Source organism: Rhinopithecus roxellana, chromosome 5 (assembly GCF_007565055.1).
Source record: "Rhinopithecus roxellana isolate Shanxi Qingling chromosome 5, ASM756505v1, whole genome shotgun sequence".
Classification (NCBI taxonomy): domain Eukaryota; kingdom Metazoa; phylum Chordata; class Mammalia; order Primates; family Cercopithecidae; genus Rhinopithecus; species Rhinopithecus roxellana.
This window is the reverse complement of record NC_044553.1, coordinates 158,829,967-158,846,517: the sequence shown is the minus strand read 5'-3', so window position 1 is coordinate 158,846,517 and position 16,551 is coordinate 158,829,967. Positions and strand designations below refer to the sequence as shown.

At 44.4% G+C, this 16,551-nt stretch overlaps 1 protein-coding gene across 1 annotated transcript in view; it reads right to left on the bottom strand.

Moving 5' to 3' along the window:
- YY1 (YY1 transcription factor) overlaps positions 1-16,551 on the bottom strand; it is a 45,596-nt gene that overhangs the window by 12,070 nt on the left and 16,975 nt on the right. The window contains exon 2 of the mRNA XM_030931020.1: positions 8,927-9,089. Coding sequence (XP_030786880.1) covers positions 8,927-9,089 — 163 coding nt within the window. The remainder of the gene's footprint in view (positions 1-8,926; positions 9,090-16,551) is intronic.

Below are 16,551 nucleotides of genomic sequence, written 5' to 3'. Positions count from 1 at the left end.
TCCCAAAGTGCTAGGATTACAGGTGTGAGCCATGGCACCCGGTCCCCCATACATTTTCCTAGAGTTATTCTTAGTAACTTCATTTTTTAAAAGATATTTTATCATGGAAATTTTCAAATATGCCCCCAAAGTAAAGAGAAAAGTCTCAGGTACCATTTACCCAACTCTTCGTTTGTTATTATAAGTGGTATTATTTTTTCTTAAAATGTCATTTTCAAAATGTGTGCTAGTATTTAGAAACATATTTAATTTTAGAATGAGAGTTTAAAATGCATTTGGACAAATACCCTTGGATTTAAGGAGTAAGTGGAAGGTTTAAATGCAGCCACTCTTAAGCTCCTTCACAAATCATCCTCCTTCACACAGAGTGGCAAATGCAGCAGTACACGTTGGTACTTTTTACATTTTATTTGAATGCCAACAATGAAAAAGGTCATTTTCCAAAAATACACTTAGGTTAAAACAGTGTTTCATTTTACAAGTAAAGAGTAAAAATCATATACTACCACTGAGAACATCTTCTCACCCTCCTCAACTATTCAGAAGTAACTAAGATTTAAGTCTTCCATTCACCAGCTGAGCACTTTTGAACCCAGAGAGTCCTTTTGAACCCGGAGACAATGATGACAACAGCATAGACATTATGAATGAGGCAGTATGGAATGTGTGACTTGGAGCTGACTTCTACTAGCTTCATGACCTTGAGCAAACTGTAACTTCTCAGCCTCGGTTTCTTACTCTGTAAAAAGGTATAATGCTACCTACTTAAGAGATGTATGTTAAGCACTTGGGAAATGATAGCTCTTATTACCATTGGCTATGTGTTAAACGGGTCTAGCTAAAAATGAGTTCATTCTTAACCACCCTTTGATAAAGGACTGAGAAACCGGAGAAAGCATGGCACTAGGAGGAACACACCCCTCAAAGCAGTACCTGTTACATGGAGGAGTCAGGCACCCAAGGACTCAAGTTTCCTGTCAAATAAAGAGAGAGAATACACTCCTAATGACATGACTGCCCAATGTATAACAGCTCATTCTGGCATACGTGGGAAGAACGTTGTAAAGATTGGACTTCAGAACCCAAACTTCTGGCACAGTATCAGCAGAGCATTGTGTAAACCGAAGTTCTAACCAACAGATCTGCAAATATCCCAGAAAGGGAGATGAAACATTTTTGGAACAGTGACCCTTTAATGAAAATAAGCCTCTTCCATACAAAACGAGGTTAGCTGACTTCCAGACCAGAACCATCCTCTGATGTGTGCTGTTGGTACAGAAGTTTCTGTGTAATACGGCTGCCATTTGCAAGCATGATTCACCTCCCTTCTTTGTGAAAAGGTAATATTGCCTTAGATAAATAAAGTTTGTTCAATGAATTATCTCTTAAATATTAATATTCATGTGATGATACTTAAGAGTTTTGAGGTATTTTCATTTCCATTATCACATTTTATCTATATGTTAATACTGTGAAGGTCTCAGGGTAAGCAGTGAACAACAACAAAAAAACCCAGTTTGGGATTGGCCTAACCATTCTATTTTAATCTTTCTAGACCAAAGGTTTTCAAAGGTCTAACTTTATTTAGTGAAATACATACAAAGGTGGTCACTTTACAGGAAACAGAACTCACTGGACCCCACTCACTGACCACTTTTCGAAATACTGAACAGACATTTCGGGAAAAAAAGTCATCCACAGCCTGTCCACCTTCCCAATGTCAGATTTTCCAATTAAAGTCATTATTGCTTATATTTTGCCCACGTGCATATGTAACTGGTTTACTAGGCAGTCTAGGTTGAGTGTGGCATGAGCCTGAAATACTCTTTGGACAGTTTCAAGTCCAGTCCAGCACGCCATCACCCCAGTGCACAGAGGAGGCAGAAAAGCAGCTTACATTCTACCTTAAGCCAACAGCTGCAGCTCTAATGCCACTTTGTGAGTGCAGGAGGGTGAAGACTCGAGGCCAGCAGGACAAGTTCTATGGGCCGTAATTAGCGAAGATGTGGTCTGGTCCCCAAGAGTTTGTTAAAACTCTTGGTGCCTCTGTATCTTCTGCTTTCAGAGTCCCCAGCATCAATTCCTGAGCCTCCAGAAAATCCCACTCAACTGTTACACACATCCTCAAAATGTGAAGATCTAACAAAAGAGGGCACCTAGGTGCAAACAGTTCTCACCAACACAACTATGCAAATACAGAGATTTGTTTAGATGAACATGAGCTTCAAGAGCTACTATGTAGAGGCCAGGTGCAGTGGCTCATGCCTGTAATCCCAGCACTTTGGGAGGCCAAGGTGGGTGGATCACGAGGTCAAGAGATAGAGATCATCCTGGCCAATATGGTGAAACCCTGTCTCTACTAAAAATACAAAAATTAGTCGGGTGTGGTGGCATGCGCCTGTTAGTCCCAGCTATTTGGGAGGGTGAGGCAGGAGAATAGTTTGAATCCAGGAGGTAGAGAGGTTGCAGCGAGCCGAGATTGTACCACTTGCACTCCAGCCTGGCGACAGCAAGATTCCATTCCAAAAAAAAAAAAAAGAGCTACTATGTAGAATATGGATGAGAGGGAGCCCAACCCTTGACCCACCTCACAGGGCCCAAACTCTGTAACTTTACTTTTTACACTGTCAAGACGAGCAAGATTTCATTCTCTTCTATACAAAAATGAAATCTTTTAACAGGTTAATAAAAGATGCTATTTACATTCACATTGTGATTATGCAAATATTAAAACAGTGTGCTAGGATCGCACTACAAGTGCAACATAGTACAACATAGGAGCTGCAAGGAGAGAATCTTCCCAGTCAGGTCAAAGGAGCTCTCTCTTTCAATACTGTCAAAATTAGGCCCTATTTTTTAGGCTATGGCTTCTTTGCCCTACCCCCTCACCCCTTTTCATGGAGTTTCCAATTGCCTTTTCTTTTTCAGAAGACCCTTTTCCATACTACCAAGCTTCTTACTCACTCTACCCACTACTGAATGAAACTGACTTTTCCTTAAGAAATTCTTACAGCCAGCCAACTTTCTATTCTAAATGGAATACATTTTCTAGCCTGCTGCACAGCTGTCCTCTTGGTTGTTGTGCACTAGGAAATCTTCCTTCTGACGTTCATCCTCATTTCGCTGTATTGTATCTTCAACTTACCTCCTCAGAAAGGGTACATGCAACATAAATCCTTGGGACTCTAAAATTGTCATCTCTTGTTCTTGTATCTGACTTGATAGCTTTGCTGGATCAAGAACTCTATGATGTTTACAGAAATTTTTCCTCTCAAAGCCTTGTTTTATTGTCTCTAATTATCCTCTGCTACTGAAGAAAAGTCTCATTCAGGTCTATTATTCTTTCTAGTCGATGGCCTATCTCATTGAAACTTTTAGGTTCTTCAGTGTTGGTGTTTTGGATGGCTAGCTGGTACCCGGGTGCCAGTCTCTGTGGGTGGTCCCCCCCCCTTTTTTTTTTGAGACGGAGTCTCACTCTGTTGCCCAGGCTGGAGTGCAGTGGCCGGATCTCAGCTCACTGCAAGCTCCGCCTCCCGGGTTTACGCCATGCTCCTGCCTCAGCCTCCCGAGTAGCTGGGACTACAGGCGCCCGCCACCTCACCCGGCTAGTTTTTTGTATTTTTAAGTAGAGACGGGGTTTCACCGTGTTAGCCAGGATGGTCTCGATCTCCTGACCTCGTGATCCGCCCGTCTCGGCCTCCCAAAGTGCTGGGATTACAGGCTTGAGCCACCGCGCCTGGCCGGTGGTTCCCTTCTTAAGGAGTTGGTCTAAGGTAGCCATGTTACCTTCCCCGCAGTAACATGTGTCCCTGGATTTTCTGTTCAGAAGACTGGGGACAAACTTTTAGATCAGCTGCTCCAACGCTCCAAGGAGGGTAAGCAGTGCCAAGGGTCACCAACAGCTAATGGCTCACTGCTCACCACACATAGACTCCTTCTCTCTTCAAACCTTTTCCCTCAGCCCTCTGCCCCTCCACGGCAACTCCTTCACAATGTATAACCTAAAGGTTTTGTTCCCCTCTCTCGTACCTCCTGAGTCTCCTTCTACTTGTCTGAATGATGCTTTTACTCTGCCACTGGGCTCTCTTACCCTATGACATGGTTTCACTGTGTCCTCACCCAAATCTCAACTTGAATTCTATCTCCCAGGATTCCCACATGTTGTAGGTGGGACCCGGGGGGAGGTAACTGAATCATGGGGACCAGTCTTTCCCATGCTATTCTCATAGATAGTTAAGTCTCACGAGATGAGATGGGTTTATCAGGGGTTTCCACTTTTGTTTCTTCCTCATTTTTCTCGTCACCACCATGTAAGAAATGTCTTTCGCCTCCTGCCAAGATTCTGAGGCCTCCCCAGCCATGTGGAAAGAGGAGAATCACAATTGTAATTTAAAGCTTCAAAAGGCCAGGCGCGGTGGCTCACACCTGTAATCCCAGCCCTTTGGGAAGCCGAGGCAGATGGATCACGAGGTTAGGAGTTCAAGACCAGCCTGGCCAAGATGGCGAAACCTCATCTCCACTAAAAATACAAAAATTAGCCGGGTGCGGTGGCGGTGCCTGTAATCCCAGCTACTTTGGAGGCTGAGGCATGAGATCACTTGAACCCGGGCGGCAGAGGTTGCAGTGAGCCGAGATCATACCACTGGCACTCCAGCCTGGGTGACAAGAGTGAGACTCCATCTCAAAAAACTTCAGTGTTCTCGTTTGGGGCTCATAGTCGTATTTGGTTTGAGATGCTGTTAATAATAAAACATCCATGTTGGACTTGAGGTGGTTTTCAGGAAATAAGCTGGGGCTAGAGTCATCTAATGAGCAGTGGCTAAAAGCATGATGAAAATGGTAAGCATGCTCTTACTCCTCCCCCACGCGCCCCACCAAGCACACAGCCAATCTGTTTCTAAATCTTTTCCATTATCTTTTGTAGTTTCTTTCCTTCCTTCCTTCCCTCTCCCTCTTTTTTTTTTTTTTTTGGAAGGAGTTTCAACCTTGTTGCCCAGGCTGGAGTGCGATGGCGTGGTCTCGGCTCACAACCTCCACCTCCTGGGTTCAAGCGATTCTCCTGCCTCAGCCTCCCTAGTAGCTGGGATTACAGGCGCCCGCCATCAAGCCCAGCTAAGTTTTTGTATTTTCAGTAGAGACAGGGTTTCACTATATTGGCCAGCCTGGTCTCGAAAGCCTGACCTCAGGCGATCCACCCACCTCAGCCTCCCAAAGTGCTGGGATTACAGGTGTGAGCCACCATGCCTGGCTCAGTTTCTTTCTTTATTAGAGACAGTTTTGCTCTGTCACCCAAGCTGGAGTGCAATGGCATGAGCTCACTGCAGCCGTGATCTCCTAGGTTCAAATGATCCTCCCACTCAGCCTCCCAAGTAGCTAGCTGCACATCACCAAACTGAGCTTTTAGAGATGGAGTCTCGTCATTTTGCCCAGGCTGGTCTCAAATTCCTGACCTCAAGCGATCCCACCTCAGCTTCCCAAAATGTTGAGGCTACAGGCTTGAGCCACAGAGCCCAGCTGGTCTCTTGTAATTTCTATCACATTTATTCCTTTGTTATCTGACTGCCACAATTCTAACTCAGGCCTTCATTAACTCTTGTTCAACTGACCTCTCTCATTTCCCGTGCCTGTAGGAATCTAGCCTGCACAGACAGATGCAAAGGACTTCTCCCAAGTTAAAGCTCTACTCACACAGCTCCTTCTCCCTAGCTCAAAGTCTGCAGTAGCTGCCCACTGCATAGGAGAAATATCTGCACAGCTTGGCCCAGGATTCATCGACCGTAATGATCTGGTTCCAGTTTATCTCAACTCCAATCATTTCCCCGGAAGAGCCCTAACTCCCAGGAAACCTTCCATCTCTATCAAAACTCTAGGGTCAGCTGGGTGTAGTGGCTTACTTGAGGTCAGGAGTTCGAGACCAGCCTGGCCAACATGGTGAAACCCCATCTCTACTAAAAATACAAAAAGTAACCAGGCATGGTGGCGTGTACCTGTAGTCCCAGCTACTTGGGAGGCTGAGGCAGGAGAATCGCTTGAACCCAGGAGGCGGAGGTTGCAGTGAGCCGAGATCATACCACTGCACTCCAGCCTGGGGGTCGAGTGAAAATCCGTCTCAAAAAACAGAACAAACAAAAACTCTAGGGCCATGTGCAGTGGCTCACACCTGTAATCCCAACAATTTGAGAGACCGAGGCAGGAGGATCACTTGCGGCCAGGAGCTTGAGGCCAGCTTGGGCAACATAGTGAGACCCCATCTGTACCAAAAAATAAAACAAAAAAATTAAGAATGAGCCAAGCATGGTGGCGCACATCTGTAGTTCCAGCTACTTGGGAGGTGTGGCAGGAGGATTGCTTGAGGCTGCAGTGAGCTATCATCATACTACTGCACTCCAGCCTGGGCAACATAGTAAGAACCTCTCTCTCTGTTTTTAAAAAACACCAAAAAACTCCTACTTTCTTCAAGGCCCAAATCAAATTCAAATGCCACCCTTCCACATAGTTTTCCTGTTACATCTCCATATGTATCCTCAATAAGTACATAATGAAGAACTGACTAACTAACGTTAATAACATATGACAGGCCAGGCATGGTGGCTCACGCCTGTACTCCCAGCACTTTGGGAGGCCAAGGCAGGTGGATCACCTGAGGTCAGGAGTTTCAGACCAGCCTGGTCAACATGGTGAAACCCTGTCTCTACTAAAAATACAAAAAAATTAGCCGGGCATGGTGGCAGGCGGCTGTAATCCCAACTACTTGGGAGGCTGAGGCAGAATTGCTTGAACCCGGGAGGTGGAGGTTGCAGTGAGCCGAGACCGTGCCACTGCCCTCTAGCCTGGGCGACAGAGCAAGACTCCTTCTCAAAAAAGAAAAAAAACAGAACACATGACAACATTAAACACTGGCATAATACTTGACTCAATCTGTCCAAAAACTTCACAGTTGACTAAGAACCCTACAGATTCCATTTTTGTTACTTTTTTTGGGGAAAGGGTAGTTAATATTTACGTAACTGTATTTGAAATACGAATGTCAATAAAAGCTGGAATGTCATTAACAAAAGGATAGAGTCTTCACTGTTTTAAGTCACGATAAACTAGAAATAATGCATATATTATAAATTATAGCTATAGTTTCACTGGAGAGAAGAAAGGGTTGAGAACCCCCATGTATCAAATCACAATGGAATTCTTAACGCCCATTTGACAAGTGGGGAAACGAGCTCCAGGTGGCAGGAATTGCCCACCTTGTTTTCAGCAGGGCCAAGAAGGAAGCCAGGACACTGAAGGGTCTCCACCTCTACCACTCTGCTCTCACAAGAAAAAAAAGAATGCAACTCACTCTGTTCTTAGAATGTGCAAGATCAAAAGGATTTCTTTCTTCTTGATCCTGCCCTTGCCGAAATTTCCTGAGCTATTCCAGGTTCCATTCAACCTCAGGTATGGAAAGGCATTAGGCTTTCTGCTCCAGAGTTTATTAATTCATTTAATTTAAAAGTTTACATCTTTGTGGGTATTTTCAACTCCTTGTACAAACTGCCAAATAGTACTAGAAAGTAATACAAAAAGTAGGCTTCTATAAGAACCCAACCCACTTTAGGCAAAACAAACACACCCAAGCAATGGGTTCAGAGTGTCTCCACTGCTCGCCATGTCCAAGCCATAAATAACTTCATCTCCTCCTGTCATGCCAGCTTAAATTAACATACCAGGAGCTTAACTGATGACAAGACAAATACAAATTTATGAAATCCTTTCCAGTGGTCAGCTGGATGAATCTAGTACAGACTCAGGTCTCCAGCAGCATAGACGAATACAACACACCCAAATTTAAAATGTGTACTACGGGCTGGGCACAGTGGCTCACGCCTGTATCCTAGCACTCTGGGAGGCGGAAGCAGGCAGATCACTTGAGACCAGGAGTTCGAGACCAGACTGGCCAACAGGATGAAACCCTGTCTCTACTAAACATACAAAAATTGGCTGGGCGTGGCAGCACACACCCATAATCCCAGCTACTTGGGAGGCTGAGGCAGGAGAATCGCTTGAACCAGGGAGGTAGAGGTTGCAGTGAGCTGAGATCGCACCATTGCACTCCAGCCTGGGCAAGAGAGCAAGACTCTTGCCTCAAAAAATAAAAATAAAAAATAAGCTGGGCGCGGTGGCTCAGGCCTGTAATCCCAGCACTTTGGGAGGCCGAGGCGGGCGGATCACAAGGTCAGGAGATCAAGACCATCCTGGCGAACACGGTGAAACCCCGGCCTCTACTAAAAATACAAAAAAATTAGCTGGGCATGGTGGCGGGTGCCTGTAGTCCCAGGTTCTTGGGACACTGAGGCAGGAGAATGGCGTGAACCCGGGAGACGGCGGAGCTTGCAGTGAGCCGAGATCGCGCCCACTGCACTTCAGCCTGGGAGACAGAGCGAGACTCTGTCTCAATAAATAAATAAAATAAATAAATAAATAAATAAATAAATAAATAATAAAATGTGTACAAAGAAGCCATAAGGCAGTGTGGAAGATACCCATTCCAAAACAAATTACGGGCAATTTTATTTACTCACATGCAATGCCTATAAATAAAGGCTATTTGCTTCATCTTACTGCAAGGATCTAAAATGCTGCCACTTACATTAATAGCATAGCTACTACTAAAACTAAAACTGACTGTTAGAATTGCTTGAACCCGGGAGGCAGAGGTTGCAGTGAGCCGAGATCGCACCACTGCACTCCAGCCTGGGTGACAGAAGGAGGCTCCATCTCAAAAAAACAGAAACAAAAAACAAACAAACCAAGCGGACTGCTTTTGTGTTCAGGAATTGCCCTAGAGAAAGAATACAAACCACCATTTTGACTTAGGCACAGGAAAACATAGCTGGCAAGACTCAAGCACTTTCTATAATTAAAAGAAAGTAAAGTTCTTATAACTTACCTAGCAAATTCTGCCAGTTGTTTGGGATCTGAGAGGTCAATGCCAGGTATTCCTCCAGGAGGAAGTTTCTTTCCTGTCATATATTCTGAATAATCAGGAGGTGAGTTTTCGCCAATGATCTGTTCTTCAACCACTGTCTCATGGTCAATATCTTTTTTTTCATCTGAAACACATCATGAGATTGATTATCTTTAGCTGAGTAAATAGATTTTAAAAACTACAAAAACTGCTTTCACCAGTAACTTCTTAAATGGGTGATTTTTAGCCACCAGCTCAATTGTTTTTTCTTTTTTTTTTTTTTTTTTAGGGAATGGGTCTCACTGTCACCCAGCTGGAGTGCAGTGGCCCAATCATGATCACGGCTCATTCAGCCTCAAACTCCTGGGCTCAAGCAATCCCCACACCTCAGCCTCCTGAATAGCTGGGACTACAGGCATGTGCCACCACACCCAGCTAATTATTTTTATTTATTGTAGAAACAGGGTCTCAAAATGTTGTCCAGGCTGGTCTGGAACACCTGCACTCAAGTGATCCTCCTGCCTTGGCCTCCTAAAGTCCTGATATTACAGGCATGAGCCACCACACCCAGGCTAGATTTCAGCTTTTTACTCACACCACACACATTTCCTGGCAACTACCAATTCTGTGGTACTGATTCAAATATGATATCATAGACCTCTTAGCTAGACTCTTGCTACCTCTCCAGCCTCCTTCCTCTTCACTCCTCTATTTTGGCCCTTTAGCGCCTCAACTGTATCATGGTCCATCTACCCTAACCTCAAGGTGTTTATTCATGCAATTTCCATTGACTACAATTTGTAATTATAGCTGTGTGGTTTTTGTCAACTTCCCACTAGACTGTAAGTTGCATAAGGACATGGAGGTTGGTCGGTTTTGATCCCATGGATTTACAGAGCCTTGTTCAAAATCTGCAGATAGCTGGCCTTCAATAAAAATATGTTCGGCCCAGCGCCAGTGGTTCATGCCTATAATCCCAGCACTTTGGAAGGCTGAGGCGGGTGAATTGCTTGCAGTTAGGAGTTTGAGACCAGCCTGGCTAATACGGCAAAACTCCATCTGCTTAAAAATACAAAACTTAGCCCGGCATGGTGGTACATGCCTATAATCCCAGCTACTCAGGAGGCTGAGGCAGGAAATTGCCTGAACCAGGAGGCAGAGGTCGCAGTGAACTGAGATAGTGCCAATGCCCTCCAGCCTGGGTGACAGAGTGAAATTCTGTCTCAAAAAACAAAACAAAAAATAAAAATAAACAAGCATATGTTCAAACAAATGTACAACATCTCTACTTGCATGACTTACTATCATCTCAAATCCAACAGGTTACAAAAAATAGGCCACATGCAGTGGCTCAGGCCTGTAATCCCAGCACTCTGGGAGGTCAAGACAGGAGGATCACTTATGCCCAGAAGTTCCGAGACCAGCCTGGGCAACAAAGGGAGAGACCCTGTCTCCACAAAAAAATTAAAATTAGCCAGGCATGGGGTGCATGTCTGTAGTCCCAGCTACTTGGGAGGCTGAGGCAGGATAATCACTTGAGCCCAAGAAGTTGAGGCTATAGTGAGACGTGACCACATCACTGCAACTTCGGCCTAGAGGAAGATTGCCACAAAAAAAAAAAAAAAAAAAAAAAAGGTTGGGGGGGAGGGCGCCGGGTACGGTGGCTCACGCGGTCAGGAGATCAAGACCGTCCTGGCTAACACAATGAAACCCCGTCTCTACTAAAAATACAAAATATTAGCCAGGCGGGGTGGCGGGCGCCTGTAATCCCAGCTACTCATGAGGCTGAGGCAGGAGAATCGCTTGAACCTGGGAGGCGGAGCTTGCACTGAGCCAAGATTGTGCCAGTATACTCCAGCCTGGGTGACAAAGCGAGACACTGTCTCAACAACAACAACAAAACAACCATATATTTTTTTAATATATAAGTATATATATTATTTATATATATATTTATTCATATATTCAGACTCCATATAATTCATTTTCCACATCTCAGACACCAATTCCTACTGATCCCCTTTAAAAGATCTCTCGGCCAGGGCACAGTGGCTCATACCTGTAATCCCCACATTTTGGGAGTTCAAGACTAGCCTGGCCAACATGATGAAACCTCAACTCTACTGAAAATACAAAAATTAGCCAGGTGTGGTGGTGGGCGCCTGTAAGCCCAGCTACTTGGGAGGCTGAGGCAGGAGAATCGCTTAAACCCGGGTGGCGGAGGTTGCAGTGAGCCAAGATTGCGCCATTGCACTCCACCCTGGGCAACAGAGCAAGACTCCGTCTCAAAAGAAAAAAAAACACACACAAAAAAACAAAAAACAAAACCAAAAAACACCAGTCTTCTCTTTGATCCACTGCCATCAACTTATTTCCTATTATCGCAACCCAAAATGACTGTAGTAGTTTCTTAATTGATTTTCACAATTATGTTCTCTAGTGATACTGCAAAGGATAAATTGCCACAGAAAATATAGCTGATATATTCTCACCTATGGTATAATCCCTTCAATGCTGCTGTAAATATATTTCAGTCTGGCATTCTGGGTCCGATGCTGTCTGGTCCCACTTTAACAACATACCTGGTCTTACCTTCTATTTCTCCTTTGCACATGCCTTCTATATTCTAACCAGCTTTTCTCACGGGTTAAATTCACAAGTGCATGGCAGGAGGTTTTCAGTAAGTGTGAGTTTTGCTCTCTCTTACCACCTCTCTTCTCAACCCAGCCTCCCCTCCAAAGTCTAGCTCAAATTCCAGAGAATTTGAGGGTGTGCTGATTTTATCAGTCCAGTGTTGATTCCTACCTTTTCTTTGAGCTCCTAGATTATTTCCTGACTCAATCACTTTAGTTTAAATTTTTGTTGGTCTTGCCTCTTTTTTCTTGAGATGGAGTCTCACTGTGTCACCCAGGCTGGAGTGCAATGGCGCAATCTCGGCTCACTGCAACCTCCGCCTCCCGGGTACAAGCGATTCTCCTGGCTCCACCTCCTGATTAGCTGGGACCACAGGCACACACCACCATGCCCAGCTAATTGTTTGTATTTTTAGTAGAAACAGGGTTTCACCATGTTGGCCAGGATGGTCTCAATCTCTTGACTTCATGATCCACCTACCTTGGCTTCCCAAAGCGTTGGGATTCCAGGTGAGAAACTGTGCCTGGCCGGTCTTGCCTCTTAAGGTAGAGTACAAGTGCCCAAAGGCCAAAAACAAGTCTTCTTCTACCTTTGATGCCTAAATTAGAAACAGGTACTCCACAATTTTCAAGGCTAACTGCAAGTTTTTGTTTCTCAAACAAATTGTCTGTCTCACCAAAAGTAGTAAAATAAAATCGTTCAGAAGGGAAACTGGCTTCAATGCTTACCTTGAATTACCTTTCCACCAGGGTTAAAAATCAAGACCAAAAACCAAACCAAAACAAAATCTACAACCATCAAAAACTACATATAACTGCTTTAACACACAGCTTTCTGACTTCAGAGCAAAGCTGGAGTATGAGAGGAAGATCAAGATAGCACGGAGGTTCCATTTGATTCAAGTGGTCATTATCAAGTTCAATAACTCTCAGCAATCAAAAGCACTGAATACAACTGTAAACTTTAAATGCCTCTCTAAATTCCACCACCGTTCATTCTAGGAAACATAATTATACATCATTACAAGGAATCACAGATTTTTTCATTTTACTGAGGAGAATGTGCAGGCACAGAGATGTTAAGTAACCTGCTCAGGGTTAACTGGCTAGGAAGTGGCAGATGTAAACTCATGAAGTCTACCCCTAAGATTTATACACTTAACTGTTAAGCTCTGCTGCCTCTTGTTTGGAACCAGAAACACTAGTGATAATATACCCAGGGTTATCCATTCACAGATGAAGACTATCTATCCACACAGATGGATGGTGGGGCCTAGGAAAAAAATAGCTGGATGTATTTAGAAAAAGTGACAGGAAATGTGGTTACTGACCCTAAGTCACAAAGTCAGGACTCAAATTCTTTTTTTTTTTTTTTTCCCGAGATGGAGTCTCGCTCTGTCACCCAGGCTGGAGTGCAGTGGCCGGATCTCAGCTCACTGCAAGCTGCGCCTCCCAGGTTTACGCCATTCTCCTGCCTCAGCCTCCTGAGTAGCTGGGACTACAGGCGCCCCCCACCTCGCCCGGCTACTTTTTTTTTTTTTTTGTATTTTTTAGTAGAGACGGGGTTTTACTGTGTTAGCCAGGATGGTCTCCATCTCCTGACCTCGTGATCCGCCATCTCGGCCTCCCAAAGTGCTGGGATTGTAATCCACCGTGCCCGGCAGGACTCAAATTATTTAATTTCATTCCTGTTCCCAGGGCTGCCTGCTCCTACTGACACCCCTTTCATGTGCCTATCCCTCTAGCCTGGGCACATCTACTTCTACATCAAAACTTTCAAGTGGTACAAAAATACTTTGGTGGCCAAGGGAGCTATTTGTCCTCATGTTTTATATTTCTGTTGTTTTTTCTTTTCTTTTCGAGACACAGTCTCGCTCTGTTGCCCAGGCTGGAGTGCAGTGGAGCAATCATGGCTCACTGCAGCCCTGACCTCCAAGGCTCAAGCAATCCTCCCATCTCAGCCTCCCATGTAACTGGGACCACAGACAGGCACCACCATGCTGGGGTAATTTTATTTTTTGTAGAGATGTGGTCTCACTATGTTACCTAGGCTGGTTTCGAACTCCTGGGCTCAAGCAATCCGCCTTGGCCTACCAAAGTGCTGGGATTACAGGTGTGAGACATGTTTCATGTTTCTGATACAGAATGATAGCAATGTTGAGAATCAGTACTACTCTGAATAAGCTACTGATGAAAGTGTCTTAATCCATTTGGGCTGCTACAACAAAAATATAGATTGGGTGGCTTAAGCAACATTTATTTTCCACAGTTCGGAAGCTAGAAGTCCAAGATCAATGTGCCAGCATGGTAGTGTTTTTGGTGAAGGCCTACTCCCTGGTTTGCAGATAGCCATCTTCACACTGTCTTCTCACACAGTGTAGAGAGGACCAGAGAGCTAGCATTCTGGGGTCTCTTTTATAGGGCACTAATCTCATGCATTAGGGTTCCACCCTCAGACCTAAATTACCCCCCAAAGGACCTACCCTCTAATACCATCACATTGAGGGTTAAGATTTCAACACATGGCCGGGTGCGGTGGCTCAAGCCTGTAATCCCAGCACTTTGGGAGGCTGAGACGGGCGGATCATGAGGTCAGGAGATCGAGACCATCCTGGCTAACACGGTGAAACCCCGTCTCTACTTAAAAATACAAAAAACTAGCCGGGTGAGGTGGCGGGCGCCTGTAGTCCCAGCTACTCAGGAGGCTGAGGCAGGAGAATGGCGGGAACCTGGGAGGCGGAGCTTGCAGTGAGCTGAGATCCGGCCACTGCACTCCAGCCTGGGCGACAGAGCGAGACTCCGTCTCAGAAAAAAAAAAAAAAAAAAGATTTCAACACATGAATCTGGGAGAGACACAAACATGCAGTCCACCCCAGAGGGCATGTCTCAAGTGTGCTGAGACAGAAGACTGAACTCATGGCATAAAGGAATCACAGGCTAAATGATTTTCTTCATTAGTTCTACATATATTGAGGGCCTCATATGTGCCTGCATTGTTCTGGGTACTAGGAATAAAAGCTGGAAACAAAGAGTCTGCTCTCAAGGAACTTACAGTCCAGTGAGGGAAGTCAAATGAGGAAATACTTGAGTGGGTCTCAGAACCCAAATGTGGGCAATTCCAATATTGAGAGACTGAGGAAGACTTTGCAAGGGGACTGAAGAGGTATATCCGCAGGTAGGGAGACAGCTAGCTCTGTCTAAAGAGAATTTAACTCAGAGACATATCAAGTGCAAGTGGCGTACAGTATCAACACCGAAGAATATCAAGAACCCTCAGGATGGCCACTAAAATAATTCAGAATCAGAAACCAAAAAAACAAAAAAAAAACTCAAAAAAACCCAAAGAAGCCTAAAGTAGACGCTGACAAGACTTTGACCTATATCAGGAATCAGCCAGTAGAGCCAGTTGGCCAAATCCAAACTCTGTATTTCCACGGTTTTCACAAAAAAAAAAAAAAAAAAAAAAAAGGTGGTGAAATATACATTACCATAATACTTATCATTTTAACCATACGTAAGTGTACAATTTAGTGCCATTAAATACATTCAGAATGTGTAACCATCACCACTCTCTATACCCAAATGTTTTCTTCATTCCTTCCTCAACTCTATATTCATTACATAGGAACTTTCACTTCCCCTCAGCACCTGCTAATCTCAGGTCTACTTTCTGTCTCTATAAATTTGCCTATTTCAGGTACCTCATACCAGTTGAATCATACAGTATTTGCCATCCATGCCTGGTTTATTTCACTAAGCATAATGTTTTTAAGACCCACCTGTTGTAACATGTAACAACATTCAATTCCTCTTCATGGCTGAATAATATTCTGTACATACATACCATTTTGTCCATCTGTTAACGGATGGAGAAATAAACATGGCTAGATAATGAATCAGATGGGTTGGGGAGGAACAGGGATGCCAAGTATGCCACCTGAGTTTCTTGCTTGTAATTCATAGAAGATGGTGGTGTCATTTGCTGAGACGGAGGACAAGAGCGGGAAAGAGATGATGTGCAGAAGATTTAGAGTTCCTCTTTGGTTTGAGGTATCTGTGCAAAATCTAACGGGCAGACCTCAAAAAGGCAACTAGATATGCAAGTATAGGGGACAAGAAACCTAGGTTACAGAGAATTATATGGGAATCTGTGAGAATCACTGGCATATAGATTTTTTTTTTTTTTTTGACAGGGTCTGGCTCTGTTGACCAGATGAGTGTGCAATGGCATGATCACAGCTCATTGCAGCCTCAAACTCCTGGACTCAAGTGACTCTCCTGCCTCAGCGTCCCAAGTAGGTGGGACTACAGGCCCACAATACCATGCCTGACTCAGACTGCACTGAAAGCCACAGAAAGACACTGTAAGATTATCTACTGAAAAAGAACATAGTCAGAGAAGAGAAGGCTTAGAACCAAAACCTGAACAATTCTAGTATTAAGAGAATCAGGAAGACTTTGCAAAGGAGACTGAAGAGAGATGTCCACAGGTAGGGAGACAACTAGTCCTGTCTAAAGAAAATTGTACTCAGTGATGTATCAAGTGCTAAGTGGCATACAGCAAAAGCAGTCTGCCCTAAGCACAGACAAGAGAGGGCTGTATGGTCTGTACATAATTTTAAAACCGTAAGAAAACTGGCTGAAAATAAGTGTACTCTTGATCATTACCACATTCCACACTTTATCTATCTATCTATCTATCTATCTATCTATCTATCTATCTATCTATCTATCTATCTATCTATTCTGAGACGGAGTCTCCCTCTGTCCCCCAGGTTGGAGTGCAGTGGTGCGATCTTGGCCCACTGCAACCTCCGCCTCTCGGGTTCAAGCGATTCTCCTGTCTCAGCCTCCCAAGTAGCTGGGATCACAGGGGCACACCACCACGCTCAGCAATTTTTTGTATTTTTAGCAGAGATGGGGTTTCACCATGTTGGCCAGGCTGGCCTCTAACGCCTGACCTCAGGTGATCCG